The sequence below is a fragment of the Canis lupus genome, chromosome 1 (assembly GCF_011100685.1).
Source record: "Canis lupus familiaris isolate Mischka breed German Shepherd chromosome 1, alternate assembly UU_Cfam_GSD_1.0, whole genome shotgun sequence".
NCBI lineage: Eukaryota > Metazoa > Chordata > Mammalia > Carnivora > Canidae > Canis > Canis lupus.
The window spans coordinates 48,813,850-48,840,396 of NC_049222.1; the positions used below are offsets into that span (position 1 = coordinate 48,813,850).

Here is a 26,547-nt window from a genome sequence, read left to right on the forward strand (position 1 = left end):
GAATAGGGCAAGTTAAATGTCACAAGGCTTACTGTTCTTATTGAGATCCAGCCATTTTCTTGAATACATGTTCTTCATTAAGTTTTTGGTTAATTTCCAGGGTTCTGAAAATGTTGATTTTTGACAATTTTTGCCTATGTTCTCATTGATCCTACAGAGGAGCAGATTTTCAGAGGTCCTTCCTCCACCATTCCAGAATTGTTTCCTCCATAAACAGTAATCTCTGTACTGTGTTGTAATATAATGATGCATTCAGGGCATGCTGAGGAACATTCAATTTTTTTTAACGTTCTTAGTTTTTTAATCCTCTCATGAAAAATCTGCACAATCACCACAGATAAAGCCACTGCAGAATCTTTACTCCTTCTGTTGTCCAGTCTCCAGCTCACTTCTTTTTGCCAGCACCAACATTGGCTTTTGCAGTCCCCCTGACTTTCTTCATTCTGTTTTTGTGTTCTTTGCACTTTTTCTTGGTGTCTTTTTCTTCTCATACAGGCCATGTCTTGCAAGTCTATGTTTGGGTTCATTTTTCTTTGCGTATTCCAAGGAATCATAAATCATGCCACAGCCAGTTGTCTTGCCACCACCAAAATGGGTTCTGAATCCCAATACAAATATGACATCTGGTGTGGTCTTGTACATTTTGGCTAGTTTTTCCCGAATTTCTGTCTTATGTACTGTTGCCTTCCTGGGGTGGAGAACATCAATGACTATCTGTTTCCGCTGAAATTGTCAGTTGGTCATGAACTTCCTGGTCCAGATAGTTACTGTGTCGTTCATGATGGTGGCCGAGCTTAAAGCAGCCGGGGAGGAAAAGACGGAACATTCAATTTTGGCTGCAGACTGCTGTGCTTTTGGAGTTATCTCTTCTTTTCCTGCCTTTTTCTTAAAATGTTAACCTCTGGGTCCCCCACAGCAGACCCTTTCTCCTTGTTAATATATTACTCCCAATATGCTGTGGAGTTAATAATCAAATAGCCAAATAGGTTAGCATTATGTTAAAATAGCTTTGGATGGTCCATTGCGAAGTGTGTGGACTTTGTGACACATAGTGACTGCTTACAAATCATTTTGGATTTTTCTCTCCTATGTTTTAAAAATGAGGTTTCTAGATATATGAATTTGGAAGCAAATTGGTGATGTCTAAAATATGGGAGAGACTAGTCCCACAGTACTCCCTGCTGAGGATTATAATCAATTATATATGATTACATCTATAATAGTATACCTAATTGGAAACGTGTTTAAGATAACGTTGAACAAACAGAGGGGTTTTGAGGTAACAGTAACCAGGATGGAAAGTGAGGAAGCTCTGAAACTATGCCATATGAGGAATAATTGGGAAGACAGGTGACATTGCATTCAGAGAAAGAAAAACTTGGATGAAAGGAAAAACTTACTGGAGAGTAGGATAGGGCTGATACAGCAATAAAATTATTCTGTTTCCATGCATCATACTCATACCAAATGACATGATTATGACCAAAAAGCACAAGCTCTAATGGGACAGATTCTGACTCAGTGGAAGAGAAATTTCAAATAATGAGAAATACTCAATAATGTAATTGACTAAGCCTGAGGCTGGGAAACAAAAGTAAATAAGATAGAATCACTATTCTAGAGCCATTCATAAAGTGGAAGCTCCATTCTTAGTGATTAAATCAGGACTAAATGATCCTCTATTAAAACATACTGTATTGGGGCAGCCCGGGTAGCTCAGCGGTTTAGCGCCTGCCTGCAGCCCAGGGCCTGGTCCTGGAGACCCGAGATTGAGTCCCATGTCGGGCTCCCTGCGTGGAGCCTGCTTCTCCCTCTGCCTGTGTCTCTGCCTCTCTCTCTCTCTCTCTCTCTGTGTGTCTCATGAATAAATAAACAAAATCTTAAAAAAAAAAATACTGTATTGGATAGAAGACTAGGGTATATGACAGATAAGGCCAGTTCTACCATTTTCAGGGTCTGAGATACAGCTTGGAGTCCACTGGCATGCCTACAGAACTGGAAGATGAGCTTAGGCCAAGATAAAATATTCAGTGTGAGTCTAGAGTCTCCAAGGAATACATTATATTTTTGAACTCTTTGTCTACCAGATGGTCATCATGTATGAAGCTAGAGGCAAGTTAACTTTAGAGTTTTACTGGCACCTAGTGGTAAAGATGGATATCGATATAATCAAAAGACCATCTCTAAGTACCATAAACATACTTAATATTTACAAAAATTATAAATGCATATAGTGATAAAAACTTATTCATTCTTTGAACTCTCCTCAAAAAAGATTTAAAATTATTTAAATGTTATCTTCAAGATATTTTTATCCTGAAGCTTCTTTTTTTTTCCTCTTTTGAAGATTTTATTTATTTGTTCATGAGAGACAGAGAGAGAGAGAGGCAGAGACACAGGCAGAGAGAGAAGCAGGTTCCACACAAGGAAAGGAGCCTGATGTGGGATTTGATCCCAGGACTTGGAATCATGCCCTGAGCTGAAGGCAGATGCTCAACTGCAGAGCCACCTAGGCATCCCTATCCTGAAGTTTCAAACTCTTTAGTATCTTCATAGATTTTATTTATGAGCAAACTTGTAGTGTTATTACAGTCTCTTCTAATTCACATATTCCAGGTACATTATTTTCATGGTTTATGAAAAACACACAAACATCATCTAAACTATCAATGTATTAAATTTTAATTACAAATTAAAGTTGGTATCACTAGACCACAAAGGTAAATATCCTCCAATTCAAAGAGAGAATTACAGGTACCAATCTAATATCATTAACAGTATTTTTCACTATAGTGACAACTGATTTATAACATATTTGACAGGCCAGGAGGTTGGTTCTGGTTATATTTGGGAACTAATGCTGAGAAACAATATGTGCTAATTGGTCTGTGGGGAAATTAAACCCATTTGGGCCTCTCCAGAATGTCTTTATGCTAAATAAATTGAGATAAATGGCTATGGCTATTGAACTATAGAATATATATATAAACTTTCTGTAACTCACCTATACACAAAATAGAAAAGCAGAATGTGCCAAATTTTTCATAGTAAGTGAAGCATAAGAGTATTAAGCTTACAGATAAAAATAAATATAGCTGTTGTGGTTGATATGCTTTAACAACATGATAAGAAAATGACACTCTTGGGGCACCGAGTGACTCAGTAATTGAGCGTCTGCCTTTGGTTCAGGTCGTGATCCCCGGGGTCCTGGGATGAGTCCTGCATTAGGCTCCCCACAGGGAACCTGCTTCTCCCTCTGCCTGTGTCTCTGCTTCTTTCTGTCTCTCATGAATAAATAAATAAAATCTTAAAAAGAAAAGAAAAGAAAAGGACAGTCTTCTGGAAAAGAAGAAGTGGGTATTGTTAACATTTTGATGGTTATGGTACCATTACATTTTGATATGATATGAAAATGCCACTTGTCTCATCCCCATTATAACTTTCAAAGGAATTATAATCTCCAAATACCTTTTCTTTCTGTAGGTCTTCCACCCTCCTATATTTCAAAAATAAAACAGGACTGATAAGGCAGTTCTTTTTCTTAATTACAAAGGCAAGCCTCTCTGTGTGGGGTGAAAACTATATCCTTGCAGGTGAGAAAGCAAGCCCAGGTGTCCATGCTTCCAGGCACCCCCTGAGCTGTTCTGAGTGACTTTCCAGGTTGTGCCAATATCCCTCAGCTCAACAGAAGTCAGAATGGCTTGGAAGTGATGATGGAGAAAATTACTTTGACCTCCCTGACCTATTTTAGTGATATGGGAATTCATCACTACGAGGGATGACAGTCTCTATACATTTATTATATAACATGCATTTTATTACTATTTAGCTTCTGTTAGCCTAGTGTTAGTAGAAGCAATGGAAAGGAATAGAACTTACAGGAACAGTATTAGCAAATGTCAAAGCCAGTTTGAAGTTTCCATTCAATATTTTTTCTCCAGATAATATATAACCTGTTTCTCTACGTTTTCTCACAGGGACAGTGACCTAATCTCTATTTTTTTTTAAAAAAAGATTTATTTATTTGAGAAAGAGAGAGAGAGAGAGAGAACATAAGTGGGAGAGAGGCTGTGGGAGGAAGAGAATCTGAAGCAGATTCCTTGCTGAGTGGGGAGTGGGAAGGACTTGGGGCTTGAGAAGGACTTGGGGCAGGACCCTGAGATTGTGACCTCAGCCAAAACCATGACTCGGATGCTTAACTGACTGTGCCACCCAGGCGCCCCAGACCTAATCTTTTAATCATTTTTATTTCTCTCTAGCATTGAATAGGATGGCAGTTAAGCTTAACCAATTTCAGTGTGGAGTCTACAGATTTTCACGTATTACTAAATTGAATTAATTCATGGAATTATAGACCACAGGTCTGGATGTTTAGTGGAACATCTGCAAAGTGTTTAATGGGTTAGGGTACTGTAGAAGAGGATTAGAATTGTAGAAGATAATCAACCTCTAATCCATTTTGAAAGCATTCTTCAAATTGTAGGTATTTTAAAATCAATAACAATAATGATTCACAGTGACCTCAATTAAAAAAATGTCTTGCTCTTCCTGCCAAAATTAAAATCTTATATATTTCAGGTTGCTCATAAAGACTTTAACAACATGGAATAACCTAGCAATAGTAACAGGTGGGATTCCAATTTTTAAAGTGCTACTAATGCAATAATTTATTTAAAGTTATTCTTTGTACCTCACAAGGGCTCAAGGTTGTTTACAAGAAAGTACAGTAGATTAGAAGGAAGAAGATTTGGGTCAGCTTCCATATCATTACTTAACTAGATTCTTGACTTATAGTAAATCACTTAATATCCTTGAGCTGCTGTTTCCTTGTGTAGACCCCTACCTCATTTAGCTCATCTGTTAGGCTGGCTTCCTGCAACAGTGCCCAACACACTGCAAGCATGCAGCTAATATTTGCCGGCTGACCTAACAACATTGGTTGGACACAAAAATAAAATATTGTCATGCATACCTCAGATGTGTTGCCAGGAGGTTAAAATGATAAACTGGTATAATATGTGGAAAAATGGTTTGAGAACCATATAAGGCTATATAGACACACAGTGCGTTTCTTTTTACAAATGGAGGAAGATGTTCTTTTTCCATTTTTCAAGTGTGGATACATTTTTGGTACCTCACTTGAAATTAAGATAAATGTGTTAATAACTGCAAGTTATTTCAAATCATAAAGCTTATAAATCTACACATATGCTGAGAAAAATAAGCCATATATACCTAAAGCTTCAGAGAACTTCAATGATTGCTTAAGATTAATGGGACTTTAGAGATAAAATACCTGTGATTTTCAATAGTGCGGTAAACTCTTCAGACAAGTTCAGATTAAAAAGTCAAAGGTGAACTCCCTATAACAGTCATAATCTATAATAGCTTTACTGTATTTTAAAGAGAGATTTACAGGTACTAACACTTAAGGTCTAAGATACAGTTAGGTGAAAAATGCAAACTAGACATTTATATTTTCATAAAGAGAAACGAACCTGTATTATCTTCCGATGTTCAAATATATGTGTATGAATATCTTGAAAAAGGCTGAGAAGGTACATACCTAATTATAATAATGATAACAGTGAGGATGGGAGTGGAACTGCAGAAGGGCGGGAAGGGACTTTGGCTTTATTGGTATTGTCTGGAATGTGATAATATCAGGAATGTGAAAAAACAGACAAGAGCATATGACCAAGTCACAGAATCTCTGGAGCCTTATTTAAATATTGAAGATGGAAGGTGTTCTTTCATGGAGTAGGTGAAATAGTTTTCCTACAGAGCAGAAAGGCTCAGTGGCTGACTGCAAACCGATACCTAACATTAAATATGATACAAAAAACAAAAAACAAAAAACCCTAACCCACAAAATTTAAGGGAAAATACATTGGTTAATTATATTCGTGGTAAGGGACAGCTTGTCATTAGACACGTACAACATAGCTTCTAGATATTCTGCCATTAAATAAATGAATTTTAATTTTAATTAGTTTTATTATTTCAACATATTTGATTTGCCCAGTCCATTAGACAAAAAAACATGTTGGGTAAATACAACATAATTTCCATGGGCTGAGGGGACCTACACATCGTTACCTGATTGCTGGCACTGCTGCCTGGCCGCTGAGTGGTCGTGGCTCGAGAGTTCCCCTTAGTTATAATAGTTCTCTCCCTGAGATATTCCTTTCTGTTTGTTCATCATCTTCTTCTTCCGTAAGCTTCCTTTCTTGGGATGACACATTCTCCATATACCTTCTGTTGCTTGGTGTTCTTTGCAGGGAGTCTCTGGCCTGAAGTACCCTCTGTGACTGTGATGCACTTTGTTCATGGAATTCATCACCCATCAGGGATTCTCTCATTGCTCTGGGGCCACTGAACCCATCCTCAGACTGCACAAATGGAGGCTGGTCCTCCTTATGCTCATACATAGCCAGTCTCTTCTCGACCACCTCACGAATCAACACTGAAAAATTAGACGTGCAAAATCACTGTGATTGTTCATATTTGACTAGTTATAATGCTGACTTACATATGCATATAAAGCACTCCCTAGGCCTCAGCCCTTCCCTGTATCATTTTTATGCAAAGTCAGCACATTTAACTTCTCTGCCACTTAATGCATTTAGTATGTATTATAGTCAATGCCTGTTTTAACAGAATATTATTTATAAAGTAATAACAAAAGGTATTAATTCTGAGCAAATTATATAAGAATCAAAAGTATTCTTGAGGGTAAAAATTTGTGCCTTTGTTAATATAATTGACAAAGAAATTTTAAAAATGAAACTGTAAAACTTAACATCTTTCTTCTATTTATTCTTCCTGCTGAAAAATTTCAGAAATGGCTTTTTTTAAAGAATTTATTTTAAAAAAAGGATTTTATTTTTTTAAGTAGCCTCTACATGCAGTGTGGAGCTTGAACTTACAACCCCAAGATCAAGAGTCCAATGCTCTACTGACTGAGCCAGCCAGGAACTCTAGAAGTGATTTTTCTTCTTTTTCTTTTTGAGAGAGAGGGAGTGAGAATGAGACAGACAGAGAGCAAGCACACTTGTGAGCACAAGTACAGGGGTAGGCAGAGGGAGAGGGAGAGAGAGAGAATATTAAGCAGGCTCTACACCCAGCATGGAGGCCGACATGGGCTCAATCTCATGATCAGAGCCGAAATCAAGAGTCAGATGCTTAACCAAATGAGCCACCCAGGGACCCCCAGAAGTGACTTTTAATTAGAATAAAAGAGCTTACTGTCAAGCACTGTTCTTCCCACCATATTGTATTCCATGGTTTTGTCAACTTCATTCATTAGCCATGGAAGGAATCCTATCTCAATATCTGTAATAAAAAAAGTTAATTTCATTATAATCATTATAATGATTTTTATGGATCATTATAGATAGGAAGAATCTGTGCTTTCTCCCTAAATGTTGAAGATTCCTCAACACTGTTTTCTCTCTCTCTTTTTTTTTTTTAAGGTTTTATTTATTTATTCACAAGAGACACACAGAGAGAGGCAGAGATGTAGGAAGAGGGGGAAGCAGGCTCCATGCAGGGAACCTGATGCAGGAATTGATTCCGGGACGCCAGGATCATACCCTGAGCCAAAGGCAGATGCTCAACCACTGAGCCACCCAGGCGTCCCAACACTGTTTTCTTAATACAAAATGTCACATAGACTTATATAGCATTACTTTTGCTACATTCTCTAGGTATATTCTGGTCCACTTTCTTTCTATTGCAATAGAAATAGTATTTTCCAAACTATGAGGTTTTCCTTGAAGTCCAGGCCTTTGGCGCCAACTACACAATCTGAGGTGTGTGAAGAAGGTAGGTAGGTAGGTAGGCTGGGGAGTGGGGAGGAAGATGTGGGTCTGGGAGCAGGACTCCAATCCAAATCTGGAATTGAACCAGGCTGATAGAAGAAATGCCCCCCAACTGAAGCCCAGGGCCTAGGATAAGCTGACCAAGTGTCAGGGACAAGGGTCAGAGTATCTGAGAAGGCTAGAAATGAGTCAAAAACTAGGTGCTCCCATTAGTGGTAAGTTTGTTCAAACTGAAATGGAAATCTACTCCATTACAGGAGCGTTTAAAAATTATGGTCCATTATAATATACATTTTAATGTTTCAAAACAGCTTTTTTTTTGGGGGGGGGTGGCATCTGTTACTTTTCAGTGGAGTGTCAGTAGAGAGTGTAATAGAATATTATACTCACGACTAGAAATAATTTCTTCTGAGGCATGAATCTCATTTCCAAGCTTCTAAATGATCTGTAGTTGACTTTTTCAGCATTTCATGCGAGAAGAAAACAGCCTCTGTGTCTAACAACAGCCTCTGTGTCTAACAACAGAGGTCTAGCTAGACCCCGGTGGGGTGGCAGGGCAACACGGAAAGAATACTGGATCTGGGCTCAGGGTCTGAGGCCTAATGGCTTCCCTGGCTGTTTGGGAGAAGGCATTTTACTTTTCTGAGTTTCAGTTTCTACTTCTGCAAAATGGGAATTAATCTTCCCTATCTACTCCCAAGGGTTACTGGGAGGATCAAATGCTATCATGCATGGAAAATACTACATAAATGGTAAAGTACAATATAAATGTGAACTAATAATATTTGTGTGTAATCTGACCTCTATGTATGTGTACTGAACTGAATATGTAGTCAGGGAAAATTAACATCCCTAAACTCTGCCCCATAATACTATTAGCCATTTGAAATAGGACCTGTATACAAAAGCAATGTGGATTTAAGTGCTTTTGAACTTGAGGAAGGAGGGTGAGGAACAGCAAGACTTACCCTTCATATGGTGGGACTAGCTGAGGGGGGTTCTGGGCAGGTGCTCTGATAGGGCTGACCGGTATGAGTTCTCTAAAGGCAGAGACCAGGTCTCCTTATTTTTATCTCCACACCTAATACAGTGCCTGAGACAGTAGGAACACCTAATTAAATGAATACATGACTTTCATTGCTGCCCCCAAAGGGTTTTTGAGTGGAAAAGGAAGTCAGCTGAGAAAAAAATTAACAACCACTTACGCACATCTTATACATATCATGTTCCATACGTATTACGACATTTAGCTCCTAAATAATCCTCATTTCAGCCTGAGGAAATTGAAGGTGATATGGCTGGTTGATGATGAAACTGGGACCCAAATTCAAATTTTTGACATCAAGTCTATATTTCTTCCTACTATCCGTCCAATAGTAAAGACAAACTGACATCTAAAATCAAGATCTTTACAGTATGCCTACCTCTCATTAGTAATAGTTCTTACTTAAAACAACTTAATTGACTTTAAATATTTAAGGATAGTTTCCAACTCAGAATAAAAATGGGCATGGGATTACTTGGAAGAATTCAGAGGATGCTTATTGTACACAGGGATCTAACAAACACCTCCACGAACCTCGTTCGATGGGATCAAAGAAGTAGCCACCGTCCCTGAGACTGCCAAACACGGACGGGAGGAGGTCTGCCAGGTAACGCTGTGCGAACACCCGAGCCGCAACCTTCTGCGAGGTCTCGTTGTGCTTGTACACCACCTCCCACTGCTGTTGCTTCCGACGCTCCTGCACACAGAAAACACCACCGCATACGGTTACATAGCTGTGAAGTCCTCCCCAAACTCTGAATCTAGTGAGTGGGAGACTCTGGACACATATTTGTATCAAAAAATGGACAGCAAGGAATCTATTAATGGTTCATATTCTTTATCAGGATTTTAATGAATTTCAGCAGCTCCTGGGTATCGAATTCAAAAAAAGAGGTGGAGCTTAGGTAAGATTCATCTTCTGGTCCATTTTTAAGTAAAATAATTTCAAGATATATATATTTGTATGGGTAATAGCAAAGAATAATAACACTTATGTGTATTTGTAATTAGTATTATCATAAATTATAATTAATATGAAAATTACAGTTGCTCAGACATCTTCAGTTAAAGAACTTGGGTGAGTTGTTTCATTTGTAATGCTTCTTTGAATTCATTGAGCTCTGAAACTTAAAAACCTCTCTTTTGTTGTTGTTGCTTCTTGTAGACCACAGTACATCTATAAAGCTAATGAACCATCTTCTCTTCTCCCATGTGGAAGTGGGAGCATTAATATAGTTTCATATGAAGTCTGTTTTCAGAGTTTAAGCAAATATAAATTTAGATGATTTGCATTCATTATTTTCATAGTATATTTCCTAATAGTAAATAAACAAGTTTGCTTTGATAAAGATTTCCCTGATTTTTTCAACAAAGCTAATTTTTCCACTTTTCACATTTGTAAACAAATAGTCTTGCATTTACATTATCTCTACCATAAGCCCTATACCCTATATCCTTTACACAATTAATTATTCATTTTGGAGAAAAATTGAAAATTTCATTAGGTATTGAGTAGAACATCCCAACAACTAACCTATTCTGTGCTCGAGTCTAGTAAGTTAGACTCTGTGGGACATTATTTGAACTCTTTTACATATTTAGGCACTCCTACATAATTTATCCATTCGGTGTCCAATATAGGGCAACAATTATTTCCAGACCCAGAAAGACCTTTAAAAAACCTTTAGAGATTACTGAGCCTCGTATTTCCTAACTGAAGGTTACTGGCATATTTTAAAAACTAGATTCTAAAACTTTTCTTATTAAAAGTTCTAAAAACCTGGAATATAAGATTATATTCTATAATGAAGTTCTGGAGGATCCGTAGGGTATAGAGAGGGGCCTGGCCACTGAGAAAAAGATCCAGAATTCAGAATTCTATCCAGATCCTTTGCTTTCTCATGCCACCTATTCCCAATATACTCCTCCCCTTTTCCCTTACACTGTTTTTTTTTTTTTTTCCACCAATTTATGGCAAACCAATAGATTTCCTTCACTAGAAATCTTGGTATTGAAGAATGTCTTTCAGTTGGGACATATGTAATTTATTACATTTAGAAACTTTTGGAAACTCTATTTAGGTTCATTTATGTAAGCTGGTATTTAAAGAATGTGATTCTGTGCATGAAAGATCTGTGATCTACAGAAGAGGAGATAACTGAGCTATAAGCTTGTTTCTAATGTATCTGCAAAGATTAGCTCTATGACATACCACATGTAATTCAGAAAATAATCTGTTAAAAATAGTCAAAGACTAAGAAAGAAAACTCAAATTCTATACTTTTTCTTCTCTGTGTCGTCTCTCTTGCTCTTCAAGTCGCTGAACTTCAGCTAGTTCAACATTGCGTAACTCTTCATATGCATACTGAGTGGCCCTCAGGTTAGCCAACTCTTCTTCTTCCATTACTTCCAGAAGAGACTGCTCAATGGTCTTCCCCACCAGAACTTCTAACATTGGTTTTACTTCCAGATCAAAGTCAAAGAGCTTAAACACACAAAACAAAGCAAATGTAAAGTTTTAATCATGAACCAAAAGCTCAAAGAAAAAATATCCAGAAAAGCAGTAATGACAGGGTACTATTTATTGAGGAACTTCTGTGTGCTAGACACCATGATGGTGCTTTACTTATAGTTTCCAAAACTCAAAATAGCCCTGCAGGGCACACAGAATAGCAGTCAAAATTATAAAAAGACCTATGTAGTCATCAAAATGAACCTGATACTCAATTTTAAGATCAAACTCTGAAACCCAAAGGAAATATTCTTATATTTCTTATTTTTTTGCCCTTTCTACTCAATTTTTTACTGGTTGTTTTTGCTAACAGTTTGAAGAATAAGGAATAAGAATGAATAATGGGAATTTTGGTGATTTCTCTTTAGGATTTGGAGGCAAATATACCCTTCTATGTAGTCTGTGAAGACTTATTTTATTTCCCAATTTCAATAGCAGTTCTTTCAAGTTCCTTCAGATAAGTCTTAAATCTCAATTACATCATTATGCACATAAGCATTGCCTTCTCTTCAGTTTCATAGACTGGCCTATTTATGTATTCTATATTGACATGAAAAATGTAGTTATTTTAGGATTTTTTTTCTAATACAGAGAAATTATCTACATGAAAACTATATAATTTAAAAGCAACTAATAGTGGAATTTCTACCAGAGATACTATTTTTCTTTATTTGATACAAATTTACCTTGTATTGATATATTAATCAATATATCAATAAAAAAAATCAAAGTACAGATATTCTAAAAATATTTCTAATGATTTTTATCTCTGATCAGCAAAGGGGAAATCAGAACATGGTATTTCAGTATAAAACTATGATAGGTATATTTGGAAAGAAATCCAGTAAGTAGAATCTTTCTGATTATGAAATGGTTTGTAAGCTTTTAGCTAAACCTAACTTTACCTATTTATAAAGAAGATAGAAGGAAGTCCAAATAATGTACTATACCTCTCCTTCTAGTATTTGGGTGGCCACATCTTTGCCAGTTTTGGCAGGAATAAAGAGTGGTGTTGGTGGTCTATCCAAAAATGCATCTGTTTGGCATTCCATATCAACTTCTATTATGCGGTCAGCAATTTCTTCAAGGTATATTTCTAAGAGAATACCATATACATTGAGTTTGAAATTCTGGTCTATTTCAGGCATATATGTGCATTGAAACTTTAGCTCCTTCAAAACAAAACTAAATGGATCAGAAAAGGAAGTGCTGAAGTGTGGGATTAAATTCATTCTTAGTACCTGTTGTACTAAGCATTTTTATATATTTGGAAGACTAGAGTCAGTCGGACTAGGACATTGAAGGAAGGTTGAGAAAGCACTGAGCTTTGTACTTGAACATGGAACTAAAGAAGAATATGAAGCCTAGATGTGTGTAAGATGCAAAGTATAATTGGGGATGGAAAGTTAATAATCCATCTATATAACTGACTCCTAAGATAGTGAATGTATAAAGATTTGAAAATTTCTGGATGTTTAAAAATTAGGCATCATATCACTGTGCTACTTGATTATATCTAGGCTATAGATTATAAACAGATACATGACAACAAATTTCACCTTAGGAATAATTTATGTGAGGCAAGGGCAGTGTGGTATCATGCAAAGAACATCAGAACTGGAGTCAGATGTTGAACATAGGACCTAGTCAAGTTACATCTTCTTAGAGCCTTAGTTTCTTTATCTGTAAAAGGAATCATAATTATCTGTCACAAGGGTCTTTAATAATAAAGGAGATACCCAGGTAGAGGACTAGAATAGTCTCTGAGATATAGGAAAACTCAATACAAGGTGGCTGTTACTTTATCACTTACTATTCTGATGGTATAAAGAAACAGTAAAATTTAGCTCTTGCAGAATTATGGCTACATTGGCTAATTACAGACAGATGCATTCTAGACATGGCCTCAAGGTAGGGGTGGGTGGGAAAGGCATGGAATGGTTCGCTTCCTTTTGCCCTAACCACCCAGAAATAACTGTTGCAGCCACTCACCATCTTGGCAAAGTGCAAGGTGATTCCTGAATAGTTACATCAGCCTAAGGAAAACACTAAGTGTTATCTGATTATCAAGATTCGGACAACACAGGTAGACCCTGTAGGTCCAGGAAAGCCTCCCTAGCTGAGAACAGCCAGATAAGTAGGAAAGTCTGTGGGGCCTTGGGAGTATGTGCAGTGGAAGAAGAATAAAAAGAAGAAGAAAAGAGACTCTGGGGAAAGAGGTAGAGGACTCAGATCTGGATGAGTTCATGCCTCTTAAAAGAGAAATAAAATGCCAAAAGAGAACTTGCTCTCTTCTACTCTAGGTCCAGCAGTGATTGATGTTGGTGTATAAAAGAAAAAGTGAGAAATAATCCCAATTTGAGAAAAAAGTATGTGAAAAGGGCTAAGAGAGAATTAATGTGGCCAATCATTTAAATAAATAAATAAATAAATAACAAAAATTTATTTATTTATTTATTTATTTATTTATTTATTTATTTATTTATTTATTTATAAATAATTAGAGAGAGAGAGAGAGAGAGAAGGAGAGAGGCAGAGACACAGGCAGAGGGAGAAGCAGGCTCCATGCAGGGAGCCTGACTTGGGACTCAATCCCAGGTCTCCAGGATCACACCCTGGGCCGAAGGTGGTGCTAAACCGCTGAGCCACCTGGGCTGCCCCATAAAATTCATGGCATAACAGATACATAAGTAATAAAAAAGCCAAATGAAAAATGAACAGACTTAGAAAACTGAGCAAACCCAGGAGCCATGATGCCAGTGGCATGGTCACATTACCTGTTTGCACATCCACATGCTTTCTGCCTTCCACAGGTTCGGGGGTTCGTGGTCTGAGCTGTTCTTGGGCTCGTTTTCTTGCAAGAGCCCTCCTCTTAGCCTGCTGCTGTCTCTGAATCTCTATAGGATCAGGCTGCCCAGGCTGAGTGAGAGAAAAGGCTTCTAAAATTTAGAAAATATTTTCAAAACTTTTGGAGCTGCCATTCCAGAAGTGATTCTTCGATAGCATAAAGGCATCTGTCATAAAATGCTTCCTGATTATCAGTGATTTCATGATTAAAATTCTATTTGAACTTTGTCAGGTAATTATAAATTTATCTGATGAAGCACATACATAACTTGAAAGTATGACTATTAGCTGGAATAAACAGCTGCAGAATCCTAATAAATTGTTTTTTTCTCAGTCAAGCATTTTTACCATGAATTCCTTGGATGCCTACTAACCTAGTATACTATATAATTACTCAGTTACATTACATATTAATGTGTTGTTTAATGAATTGAAAAGCACTAGGATTTTTTAAAAATTTGAATTTCATTTAAACAAAATTCCTGAAAAAATATATTAGCTCACAAAAAATATTGTCAGTCCAAATAAAGACCTGTCCCAGTGCACAAAACAATAGCTGATTAAGGACTAAAAATATAATTATTTATAGTAGTTCTGCAAAGTTTGGATGTCCTTAATGTCATATCTTTATTTCATCCTGTGGTCACTCTCTGCAGCTAACCTGTCTTATCTCAAGGTAAATATGAAAAGAGGGGAAATATGAAAGTATTTTGCATGAAAAAAATTTAATATTTAAAATTAGAATTGTAAAAACATTTTGATTGAAATGACAATGTAATAACATTAAATCTTACTTTAATCCCATTTCCCTAATACAATGGCTATTGTCATTTAAATGCATACAGTTTTTCTGAAGTTGTGATATCATACATTTATTTTATTTATTTTTTTGAGAGAGAGAAGCACATGAGTGGAGTGTGGAGGGGTAGAGGGAGAGAGATTCTTAAGCAGACTTCCCACTGAGTGTGGAATCTGTGCTGGATTCTATTTGCTAATATTTTATTGAGGATTTTTGCATCTACATTCATGATAGCTATTGGTCTATAGTTTTTAGTATCTTTGTCTGGTTTGGATATCAGGTTAATACTGATTACCTGAAGTGTTCCTCTTTTGTTTTCTGGAAGGGATTTTGTAAAATTGTGTAAATTGTATAAAATCAATGAGAATTTTTAAAAAATGGTAGAATTTTCCAGTGAAACTATCTGGCCTGGATATTTATTTTAAATTAGAAATCCAATTTCTTTAGTATTATAGGATAATTCAGAATATCTTTTTCATGTTAGGTGAATTTTGGTAGTTTATAGTTTAAAGAATTAGTCCATTTCATTTAGTTTGTTGAATTTATATGTATGTTTGTAGTGTTCCATTATGATCCTTTTATTCTTTTAATAGATGCATAATCCCTGGCATTTGCTTATTTATTTCTTCTCTTTTACTTTCTTTGTTAGTCTTGGTAGAGGTTTATCAATTTTATTGATCTTTTCAAAGATAAAAAAAATGGCCTTTAAACTTTCATGGTGGCAGGATTTATGGTTATATCCCTTGACAGTCATTCTAGTATTTGCCATTTGTGTCTTCTTTCTCTCTCTCTTTTTTTTTTTTTGATAGTCTTGCTAGAGGTTTATCAATTTTATTTATTTATTCTGAGAACCAGCTTTTGGTTTCATTGATTTTCTCTATTGTTTTTGTATACATCTTTAAAAAATATTTATTTGAGAGAGAGTGTGCATGTGTGGGGTGGGAGGGGGCAAGGGGAGAGAATCTTCAACCAGACTCCCCACTAAGTGTGCAGGCTGAAGCAAGGCTCAAGTCTCAGGACCCATGAGATCATGACCTGAGCCAAAACTAAGAGTCTGACACTTAACCAACTGAGCCATTCAGGTGCCCCTATTTTTTTATTTTTTTTATTTTTATTTTTTGAGAGAGATAGGGAGAGAAAGAGAGCAAGTGGGGATAGGGAGGAGGAGCAGTGGGAGGAGGGGGAGAGAATCTTAATCATGGAGCCAGTTGCTAGGCTTGATCTCATAACCCTGAGATGATGTGAGCTGAAATCAAGAATCCAACACTGAGCTGATTGAGACACCCAGGTGCCCCTCTTTTTGTTTTCAATGTAAGTGATTTCTGCTTTTATCTTTATTATTTTCTTCCTTCTGCTTGCTTTGGGTTTATTTTTCTCATCTTTTCCCTGTTCATTGAGGTAGGAGCTTAGATGATTGATTTGAGGTCTTTTATTCCATCTCAGCACTGTTTTGGCATGAAACACAAATTTTGATTCGTTGTATCTTCATTCAGTCCTAGGTAGTCTTTCAAAATTCCCTTTAATACTTCCTCTCTGGATTATTTGGAAGCATGCTGCTTAATATTCAAGTGTTTGAAGATTTTCCAGTTATCATCTATTATTGATTTCTATTTGAAATTTTGAGAGACATTATTCCATTATGGTCAGAGAGCCATACTCTGTATAATTTCAAATATCTTAAATATATTGAGATGTTTTGTAACCCAGGATTTTTTTCTCTTGGTCAATATTCCATAGGTGCTTCAAAACCGTATGTATTCTGGGGTGCCTGGGGTGGTGCAGTCAGTTAAGCATCTGACTTTGGTTTTGGCTCAGGTTGTGATCTCAGAGTCATGAAATGAAACCCTCCACTGGGCTCTGCACTCAGTGGGGAGTCTGCTTGAGGTTGTCTCTCCCTCTGTACCCCTACCCCTACTCACGCTCTCTAAAATAAATAAATAAATCTCTCTTTTTAAAAGATTTATGTATTCTGTTGTCAGGTGAAGTGTTGTATAGATATTAATTACAACCTATTGGTTGATGGTATTGTGTAGTTCTTCTATACCCTTGCTGATTTTCTAAGAGAAGGATGTTGAAGTTCCCAACTAAAATTGTGGACTTGTCTATTTCTCCTTTCAGTTTTAGCTTCATGTATTTTGAACTCTGTTGTTTGGTGCATATACACTAAAGACTGCCATATCTTCTTGGTATATTGTGACCTTTTTACCATTATGTAATGTCCTTCTTTGTCCCTGATAATACTGTTTTCCTTGGGTCTACTTTAACTGTTATTTATATATCTACAACTACTTCTTAAAAGTTTGTATATTTTTTCCCATCCTTTTACTTTTGCCCTGCCTACATCACTGTAATTGAAATGAATTTCTTGTAGACAGAATACAGTTGGGTTATGTTTTTTATCTACTCTGCTTATCTGTCTTCTAACTGGCTTATTTTAGACCATTTACTTTTAAAGCAACTATTGTTATGTTAGGGCTGTCTGCCAATTTACTTTTGCTTTGTTTTTCATTTTTTTTTCTTTCCTTCTGTGAATTAGTTGTAACATTTTTTAGAATTCATTTTTGATTTATCTGTAATACCTTGACTATATCTCTTTGCATAGGTTTAAAAATATAAAAAGGTTTACAGTATACTATGTACCTGGATCACAGTTAACATTTAATATCAACATTTTACCACTTCATGTGAAAGGCAGAAATTTTACTTCCATTTAGATACTCTCATTTTCCTTAAAAATATAATCATCTTAAATATTAATGTATATTAATATACATACATTAAGCACTACATCAGGTGATGATATAATTTTACTTCAACCATCAAACACAATTCCTTCAACTGAGAATGACTTGATTTCCCCTTTATTCATGAACAATATGTTTACTGGATTAGAATTAGGGCTTGATAGTCCTTTTCTTTCAGGACTTGAAAAATACTGTGCCACTTTTTTCTGGCCTCCATTGTTTCAAATGAGGAACCCACTGTTATTCAAATGATTGTTCCTCTTCCGGTAATGTGTCGTGTCTTTGGCTGCTTTCAAGATTTTTTTTATCTTAGTTTCATTTTTTTTTAAGCTTTTTATTTCACAGAGAGAATGAGAAAGACAGAGAGAGAGAGAGAGAGAGCGCGCAAAAGCGGGGGGAGGGGGGAGCAGCTGAGGGAGAGGGAGAAGCAGACTCCCTACTGAGCAGGGAGCCCGACTTGGGGCTATATCCCAGGACCCTGGGATCATGATCTGAGCCAATGGCAGACACCAGTTGAGCCATTCAGGTGCCCCTTGATTTTAGTTTTGAAGTTTGATCTTGATGTGTCTTTGTGTGAATTTCTTTAGATTTTTCCTGCTTGGGGTTCAATTGACTTTTCAAATCTGTAGGTTTTTACCTTTTGCCTAATTTATGGAATTTTCGAGCACTATTTCTTCCAATATTTTTTCAGTCCTATGCCTTTTCTCCAGAGACTTAGATAACATGAATGTTAGATATTTTGTTATTGCTCCTTAGCTATGAGGCTTGTGTGTGTGGTCTATTTTCTGTTGTTCCAACTGGGTAATTTCCATTCATTTAACTTTGAATTCACTGATTGTTCCCTATGTTACTTTTGATGAGTCTGTCCTGTGACTTTTTAATTTTGGTTATTGTATATTTTGGTTCTATATTTTCCATTTGATTCGTTTGTATATCTTCTATTTCTTTGCTAATATTGTTTTTCCATTTTAGAATGTTCATAACTATTCACTTTTGATTGAAACATTTTTTTATGATTACTGCTTTAAAATCCTTGTCAGGTAATTCCTACATCTGAGTCATCTTGGTGTGGTCATCTCTTGATTGATTTTTCTCATTGAAGTTGTGACTGCCTTGATTCTTGGAATGATGAGTGATTTCTTTTTTTTTGTTGTATCCTGGAAATTTGGGGTATTATGATGTGAAACTCTGGATCTTATTTAATCTTTTTAGCAGGAGTCACCCCTTTTTGTTTTAGCATGCAGGTATGGGTGGAAATGGAAGTTCAGCATCCTGCTAGGCCCCATGTGAAAGCAGAGGATCAACTGGTAACACCTTATTGGTGCCTAGTGGGGATAGTATTTCAGCTCCTTGCTGTGATCTACTGATACCAGTGTTGGGTATAGAAGAGTGGAACTCTGACTAGCACTGCCTTATCCCACCTGTTTCTCTTTGTTGCTGCTAGATACAAATAAAAATTCAGCTCCCTCCTGACTCTGCTGCCATCACCCTAGGAAAACTCAGTGAGTGACTCAATGTTGTTGCTGCCACTTGAGAATAGAAGTCCAGTTCCCCGGCTCAGTCTTGCTGACTCCACTGGGAGGGGCAGGATAGTTTTTCCACTGGGGTTTGGATGAAGAGGGGTCATTAAAAAGTTTTCTGTTCTGCTAGGTTACCCTTTTGCAGTCTTTTTTTTTTTTTTTTTTTTAAGGATTTTATTTATGGATTTGAGAGAGATAGAGATAGTGAGAGAGAGCATGAGCAGGAGGACAGGGAGAAACAGACTCCCCACTGAACAGGGAGCTCTATGTAGGGCTCGATCTCAGGACCTTGAGGATTATGACCTTAGCTGAAGGCAGATGCTCAACCTTCTGAGCCACCCACCCAGGCATCCCTGCAGTCTTTTGGATAGAGAGAGCAGGCTTGTGCCTGTTGGTTATTCTGGGTTGCAGGCTTCTCCAGTGCTCTGAATGGGATATGTGAGAGATAAAAAGAAGACTTAGGGAACTCATCACTATGTCACTTAAATCCTGAGGTCCCTAGCCAGTCCACATCCTTTTTTACACCTCCAGAATCTTCCAGTCTTTGCTTGGGCTATTGGCAAATTCCTGCTTGTCTGGAACTGGAAGTCTCAGCAAAGAGTTTTTAGATAAGTTGTTGAATAATTGACTAGAGAACTAAAAAAGAAAAAAAATCAAATCGTCACAATATTAATTTAAAAAAACAAAATATGGTGATTTTCATTTTTCCTTTAGTTTTAGGTGTGCCAGAACTCACTGCTACTGCCAGAAGATGATGCTTAAAAATATATTTCTATTGCATGTTTCAGCTGTTGTTTTCAAATGTTGGTCCCTGAACTGGCTGTACCAGAGCTGCCTGGAGAAGTTTCTAACGATGAACATTCCTGTATCCAACCCTTGAAGGTTCTAATGCAGTAGTTCCAGGTTTGGGCTGAAACATACATATTTTCAGTGAGTTTTCTAGATAGCTTTGATGTACATGTTTCAGAATATCTAATATTCCATATATCACCGTGTGGTGTTAGGCATGAATATATCATACAGTATTTATAGATGAACTGAACTATATTTCTATTTCTGTGCCAAGAATTCATCACTCTTAATGTCATGTCACATCTTAATCATCTCTGTTTCCCAGGTTCTCAACACAGGACCTAAAACTCAATAAATATGTTTAGTGGATTAAATAATTTTTGATTAAACAATGAAAATAGTATTATAGTATGAAATAATTTAAAGAATCCTAAATATGTTATACCAGTGCTACTTAGAGTATTGTCTGTGAACTGTTTGAACTGGTCTGTAAAAATCTGATTATAGAAATTGAGAGTAAAAGTTTACAAACATTTAGAGCAGTTTTACAAAGCTCTGTTAATCTAATAAAATATTGGGGCTTCTGTATTTTTTAATTATTTTTAAAAATTGTGGTAAAGTCACATAAAATTTATCATCTTAGCCATTTTTAAGTGTAGAATTCAGTGGCATTAAGCACGTTCACAGTGTTGTACAACTATTACCACCAGCTATCTCCAGACTCTTCATTTTGCAAAGCTGAACCTCTGTACTCATTAAACACTAATTCTCTATTCCCCCACTGCCCATGCCCCAGCACCCACCATCAGCCTTGTATTTGGCATGTCTTTTTTTTTTAATTTCATTTTTCTAGTAATTTGTATTTTATTTTGTAACTGTTTTAGTCTGCAGCAAATTGGAAATTTAAACAAACAAACTGGTCCTTTAGCACAAATAGTTTGAAAAACTCTGTGTTAGAATATTCAAATTATACTTACCAATGGTCCTGTCTGTACAGCATAAGTATTGCCTCGGATCACCCTTCTGTCATACATTATGTTTCCATAATGTATAGGTTCTTCAGCTCTGTAAAATAGCAAATTCTAAATAACTATTGTTACAGTGTTGGCTGTGCAGTCAACTCATTTTGAATTGGATTTAGACTAAGACACAAATATTAAGAAAACAGATTTTTGTTTCTGCACCGTCCATGACAAAGGATGATCATTTATGGAATGCTTGTATGCCAGGCCCTCTATGTATTTTATTTATTGCTCACAATGAGCTGCAAGTTGGGAACCATGATTCCCATCTGACAGAAGAAGAAAGAAATTCAGAAAGGAATGTGCCCTAGGTTACCTGGCTAGTAAGTGGCAGAGCTGGATTTAGGGCTGTAAATCTGTTAGACTACTTGATAAGTGTGAAAATAGACAGTTGGAAAGGGGCCTGCCTAAAAGTACTGACAGTAATTGTATTCAAGGAATGAAAGGATTCACAGAATCAGGCTTAAAAAGTAAGTCAAATTTCTCATTGCTCTTTAACCTCAAAGATATATTTTAAAAATGATATTTTTACATTTTAATAGAATTTTTATTGTGGGGGATCAGAATATCAATAGTGAAAACCATATAGTTGATGTTTTCATTTGAGGTTCTTTACATGACACCTGTGTATGGCTATAAACCAAATAGTGACCTATACCAATAACAGTACTCTACCAGAAATGACTTTGAGAGGGGTAGTAAGTTACCTTTTTTTTTTTTTTTAAGATTTTATTTATTTCTTTGACAGAGAGAGCAAGAGAGCACAAGCAGGGGGAGCAGCAGCAGAGGGAGAGGGAAAAGCAGGCTCCAGCAGGGAGCCCAATGTGGGGGCTTGATTCTGGGACCCTGGGATCATGACCTGAGCTGAAGGCAGAGGTTTAACCAATTGAGGCACCCAGGTGCCCAGTAAGTTGTTGTGTTTTTTTTTTTTTTTCTAGTAAGTTGTTTTTTTTTTTTTTTTTATCATATATTAAAACCACTGTTGGATAGCCTGTCTTTGTATTACTTAAAAACCAGGTATGTAACACTGCCCATCTTACTGGACTGCTGGGCAGTGTTCGGCTCAGCTGGCCACTCCTTCACTGAAGCATTCTCTTTCCTAGCTGCCATGATGCCATCATAGTCTTCTGTTTTTTTAGGACTTCTGACTGTTCTTTCTCAGCGTGTTTTTACTGACTCCTCCAGTACCAGAGGATTTCCTCAGGGCCAGGCCGTCTCTTGCCCTTCATTGAACTCATTCATTCTCAAGGCTTTACTCATAATCCATATAACTAAAACTCCCAATTTTATTTTACCTTTAGCTCAGAACTCTTCTTTGAGCTCCAGGAATGTAAATCCAATTGATATACTCAATGACATCTCACTGAGATGTCTAAAAAGCAACCTCAAAATTGAACTAATTATCACTCCAACTTGTTGTTACTTCTTTAGTGCTCCCTATTTCATTAAATGGTACCATTAAACCAGCTGGCTTAATCTAGAAGCCTGGGAGTCATCTATGATCCTTCTCTCTTCCTCACTGCCCGTGTCCAGCAAGTCTTATTGATTCTCCTCCCCAAATCTTTTTCATATCTATCTGTTGTTCATTGCTACCACTATATTTTAACTGGACTAGGAAAAGTAATAGTCTCTTAACTGTCTGAAACAACATTTTTCTCTTAATCTGCTCTATACATTGTACTCAGTGATTTTTTAAAATAGAAAAAATCTAAAGGATGCTTACTTGATTAAAACCTCCTAGTGCTATTTTTTTTAAAGATTTTATTTATTCATGAGAGACACAGAGAGAGGCAGAGACACAGGCAGAGGGAGAAGCAGGCTCCCTGTAGAGAGCCCAATGCGGGACTCGATCCCAGGATCCCAGGATCAGGATCTGAGCCAAACGCAGATGCTCAAATGCTGAGCCACCCTGGTGCCCCTTCCTAGTGCTAATTAACATAATAAGGAGGAAAAAATTTGGTTTTGATTTCACAGTATCAAAAGCCAAAAAGAAAAAAAAATCCGTAACACATATTGCTGATGAGGATGGAGGAAAAAAAAGTTCCATCTGTGCATGTTAAAAATATACCTAACAATCCCATCCCGGGAAGCTACTTCATAGAAATAAAAAAGTGAGCACATAAAGTTGTTTATTGAAACCTTCCTCTTTGTGGTTAAGCACTTGAAGCAAACTGAATTTCTATCAATAGTGGAAAATTCTAATAATGCATAGTACATTCATACCAGGGGATATCATGCTATTAAAAATAATTGGAGTTCTACAAAGAATTAAGTGAGAAAAGGAAGATGTTGTGAATTGTGTATAGTATGTTAGCATTGCTATGAAGTAGACAAAAATCTCTGTGTGTACCTGTATGTATAGATTTGTACATAAACATGTGAGTGTGGAGAAAAGTCCAGAGACATTCATTCAAGGGCATTAACATGGTTTACCTTGGGGGCAGGAGGGAAAAAGCAAATTTACAAGGGAAGGGGTTGAGTATTAAGAATGTACCCAAGCATGAGCCACAGGAGTCTATGTATATAGATTTAAATATATATGTGTATGTATATGTAAAAAAATTAGAAAAAAAGAATTAGAGGTTATAAAAAAGGGGGCAAACCTAATTGCAGATTAAAATGTGTAGTATGATTCAATTTTGGAAATAAACTTCCTCTATAAATATACATATGCTCAATAATGGAGGTGTAAAAGAATAATAGAAGATTGTTAAGGCAGCTGGGAATAAAGGTGGGAGGGAGATAATTTGCCTTTTTCATCTTTTTTTTTTTTTTTTTTTTGTACTTTTCATTTGCTCTGGCAGGCATATATTACTTTTATAAACAGAAAATCACCACTACATATAATTTACAGATAATTTTAAACTGAAAAGTCAAATACACACATACTCCTTCCAATGACCTTACAATAGATGGCTTCAATATAAGCAAGGTCCTGCAACTTATCAACCAGCTATGTATATATATATATAAAAAAAATCATTCCTAATGAACCACCATTGATATTTTATTTCATTTGTTGGTGTAATTTAATAGTAATGATTTGTAAGCAGCCACTTAAAGCCACCAGAAAGTGTTTCTGGAAGTGGTTTTTAAATTCTTTCTTAAAAATTTAGATTCAATTAGCCAAAGTATAGTACATAATTAGTTTCAGATGCAGAATTCAATAATTTATCAGTTGCATATAGCATCCGTTACCCCCCCACCTCCCCTCCAGCAACCCTCAATTTATTTCCTATAGTTAAGAGTTTCTCATGGTTTGTCTACCTCTGATAATTTCCCATTGAGCCACCAGAAAGTGTTTTTGAAGGTAAGATGTTTAATGGCCTTAAAAGGATTAAAAAGGATTTTAATGCTTTTTTTTAAAAATTTTTTTCTTTTTAAATTTATTTATTCATGATAGTCACACGGAGAGAGAGAGAGAGGCAGAGAGAGACACAGGCAGAGGGAGAAGCAGGCTCCATGCACCGGGAGCCCGATGTGGGACTCGATCCCGGGTCTCCAGGATCGCGCCCTGGGCCAAAGGCAGGCGCCAAACCGCTGCGCCACCCAGGGATCCCGATTTTAATGCTTTTATAATATAAATAATCCCTGTATACATTAAAATTTTCCGTTTTGGTTTTCTTAAAGTGATGGGCATTTATTTTAAAAAAATTGTTATAATGAGATAATTATGAACTTGGACTCAATGTTTGACAGGAGCATCAAGAGTTACTTGGCTGATGTGTTCAATCATTAATTCAACAATTTGCGTTGAGTGCTTCCTATGTGCCAGGCACAATCCCAGGTGGACAAAAGACACGAAGATTCCAGCTTCCATGGAGCCTGCATTCTTGGGAAGTTCTGCTGGTTCCAAAATTTGAGTCTTATAGAAAGAACTATAAGCTTTAGAGAGGCCCATAAACATTACTTCGAATAGTGAAATGTGGATATTTGAATATTTGCAAATACATACTCATTAATGTAAAGCTACAATTTGGGGTCCAGCATGGAAGGATAACCTGATTCCTGGCCAAAGACGGGATGTGGAGAGAGCTTTGCTTGGCTCTCTCATCCCGGACATGCCATCGTGTTCTGACACCTTTGTAGCCTGTGTCTTCATTTGCATAATGGGAGTTATTAAACCCACTTCGCAGTCCCGTGGGCGCAGGGAGGAGATGTGCATGGATGCCCCTAGTAAGGAGCTTACAGTTGGACAAGGGACTCAACCGTGGTGAAAGCAGGGGGTTTCTCGTACACGTTAATCGATCACGCCCGCAGCTCACTACCACTGAGCTATCCGCCGGAGGCCACCCGCGCCCCCTTGGCTTCGCGCCTCCACGCCACGGGGCAGTTCTTTAGGGAAGATCTTTCATTTCTGCAGGGTGGTGGGGAGGGCCCGGGCAGCAGCGCAGGCCCGCACCCCGCGGCGCCGCGATGGGGGCAGGTGCTCACTCACGGCTGCGTCAGGCTGTCCCTGTAGCGGCGGCGCTGGCAGGGCAGGGCCCGGGGCCGGCTGGTGTAGGTGTAGGTGCCCATGGCGGGGGAGGTGCGGCCCGAGAGCCTGGACGCCACGCGGGGGGCCGGGTCGCTCCGCTTCGGCTGGAAACTGGCTTTCAAGCAGGTGGGCGCGACGTGGTGGTGGGAGCCGGAGACGTGTCCGTGGTGCCAAGGGCAAGGATTCCGCGACGCTAGAAGAGGCGGCAAGAAGGACGGCGGGCGGGGCGGGAGGTTGCCGGGACAAGAGGTGGGAGCTAGGCTCGGCTTGCTCCAGGGAGCCCTGAGCCAGCCGAAGGCGCCCACTTCGGTTGCCCGGCAACCCACACTTCCGCCGGTGGGCGGGACCTCGTGGCAGTTCCGGCCGGCGGTTTTCGCGGGAAGGCCCGCCCTCCGGGGCACTTCCGGCTCCTGTTTCCGGCGGCCGGCGTTTCCGCGGCAGGTGTGCGTGCGGGTTAGGGGCTGTCTCCGGAGCGCGTCGGGCCTGGCGGCTTCGGGGACCTCGACGAGCTCCGCGGCGGCCCACGTTCCCGCTGCAGAGTCTGGCTTTGCGGGGCTGGTGTCAGCGCCATTCTCCCGGGCACACGTGCTCCTGTGGTTCAGGGGCGCGCTCCGCCGCGCCGCTCCCCGGGGCTGCTCCCCAGTGTTGGCGCGGACGCGGCAGCCGGGCTCGCCGCTCTGTTACGTGCCAGGGCGGGGCGAGGGCCGCCTGGCGTCTCCCAGCGCAGAGCTGGAGCCGGGCTCGCCGCGCCCCGCGGCCCTCCCCCGCCTACGGCTCTGTGGTGGCGCCCGGGAGGACCTTTGGGCTTGCGGAGCCACAGGGGCCGCCCCGCAGACCTCTGAGTTCGCAAAGGGTTGGGTGTTTTGCAGAGCCCTTCGGGGCTCCTGTACCTTGATCTGTCAGGCCCCCAGACTCTGTAGAGCGAAGCATCATGAGGCTGGTCTGTGCCTAGAATTGCAGGTGCTT

At 38.2% G+C, this 26,547-nt stretch overlaps 2 protein-coding genes and 1 pseudogene across 10 annotated transcripts in view; 1 reads left to right on the forward strand and 2 right to left on the reverse strand.

Moving 5' to 3' along the window:
- Positions 1–277: 277 nt before the first annotated feature.
- On the reverse strand, positions 278–780 carry LOC119875942 (annotated as a pseudogene).
- Positions 781–5,968: 5,188 nt separating this feature from the next.
- On the reverse strand, positions 5,969–26,261 carry RSPH3 (radial spoke head 3; the record flags this gene model as incomplete). Its single annotated transcript, XM_038526458.1, has 8 exons — positions 5,969–6,466; positions 7,249–7,335; positions 9,403–9,565; positions 11,150–11,353; positions 12,331–12,476; positions 14,158–14,299; positions 21,060–21,147; positions 25,543–26,261. Coding segments are annotated over 8 exons (1,857 nt in total), but the record flags the coding sequence as incomplete, so codon positions are not given.
- Positions 25,945–26,547, forward strand: part of LOC111095876 — a 59,771-nt gene continuing 59,168 nt past the window's right edge. For 4 of the 9 annotated variants that reach the window (XM_038526460.1, XM_038526459.1, XM_038526465.1 and 1 more), the window contains exon 1: positions 26,029–26,541. The gene's annotated coding sequence lies outside the window, so the exon portion shown is untranslated. The other 5 variants (XM_038526466.1, XM_038526462.1, XM_038526467.1 and 2 more) reach the window with 4 other exon arrangements.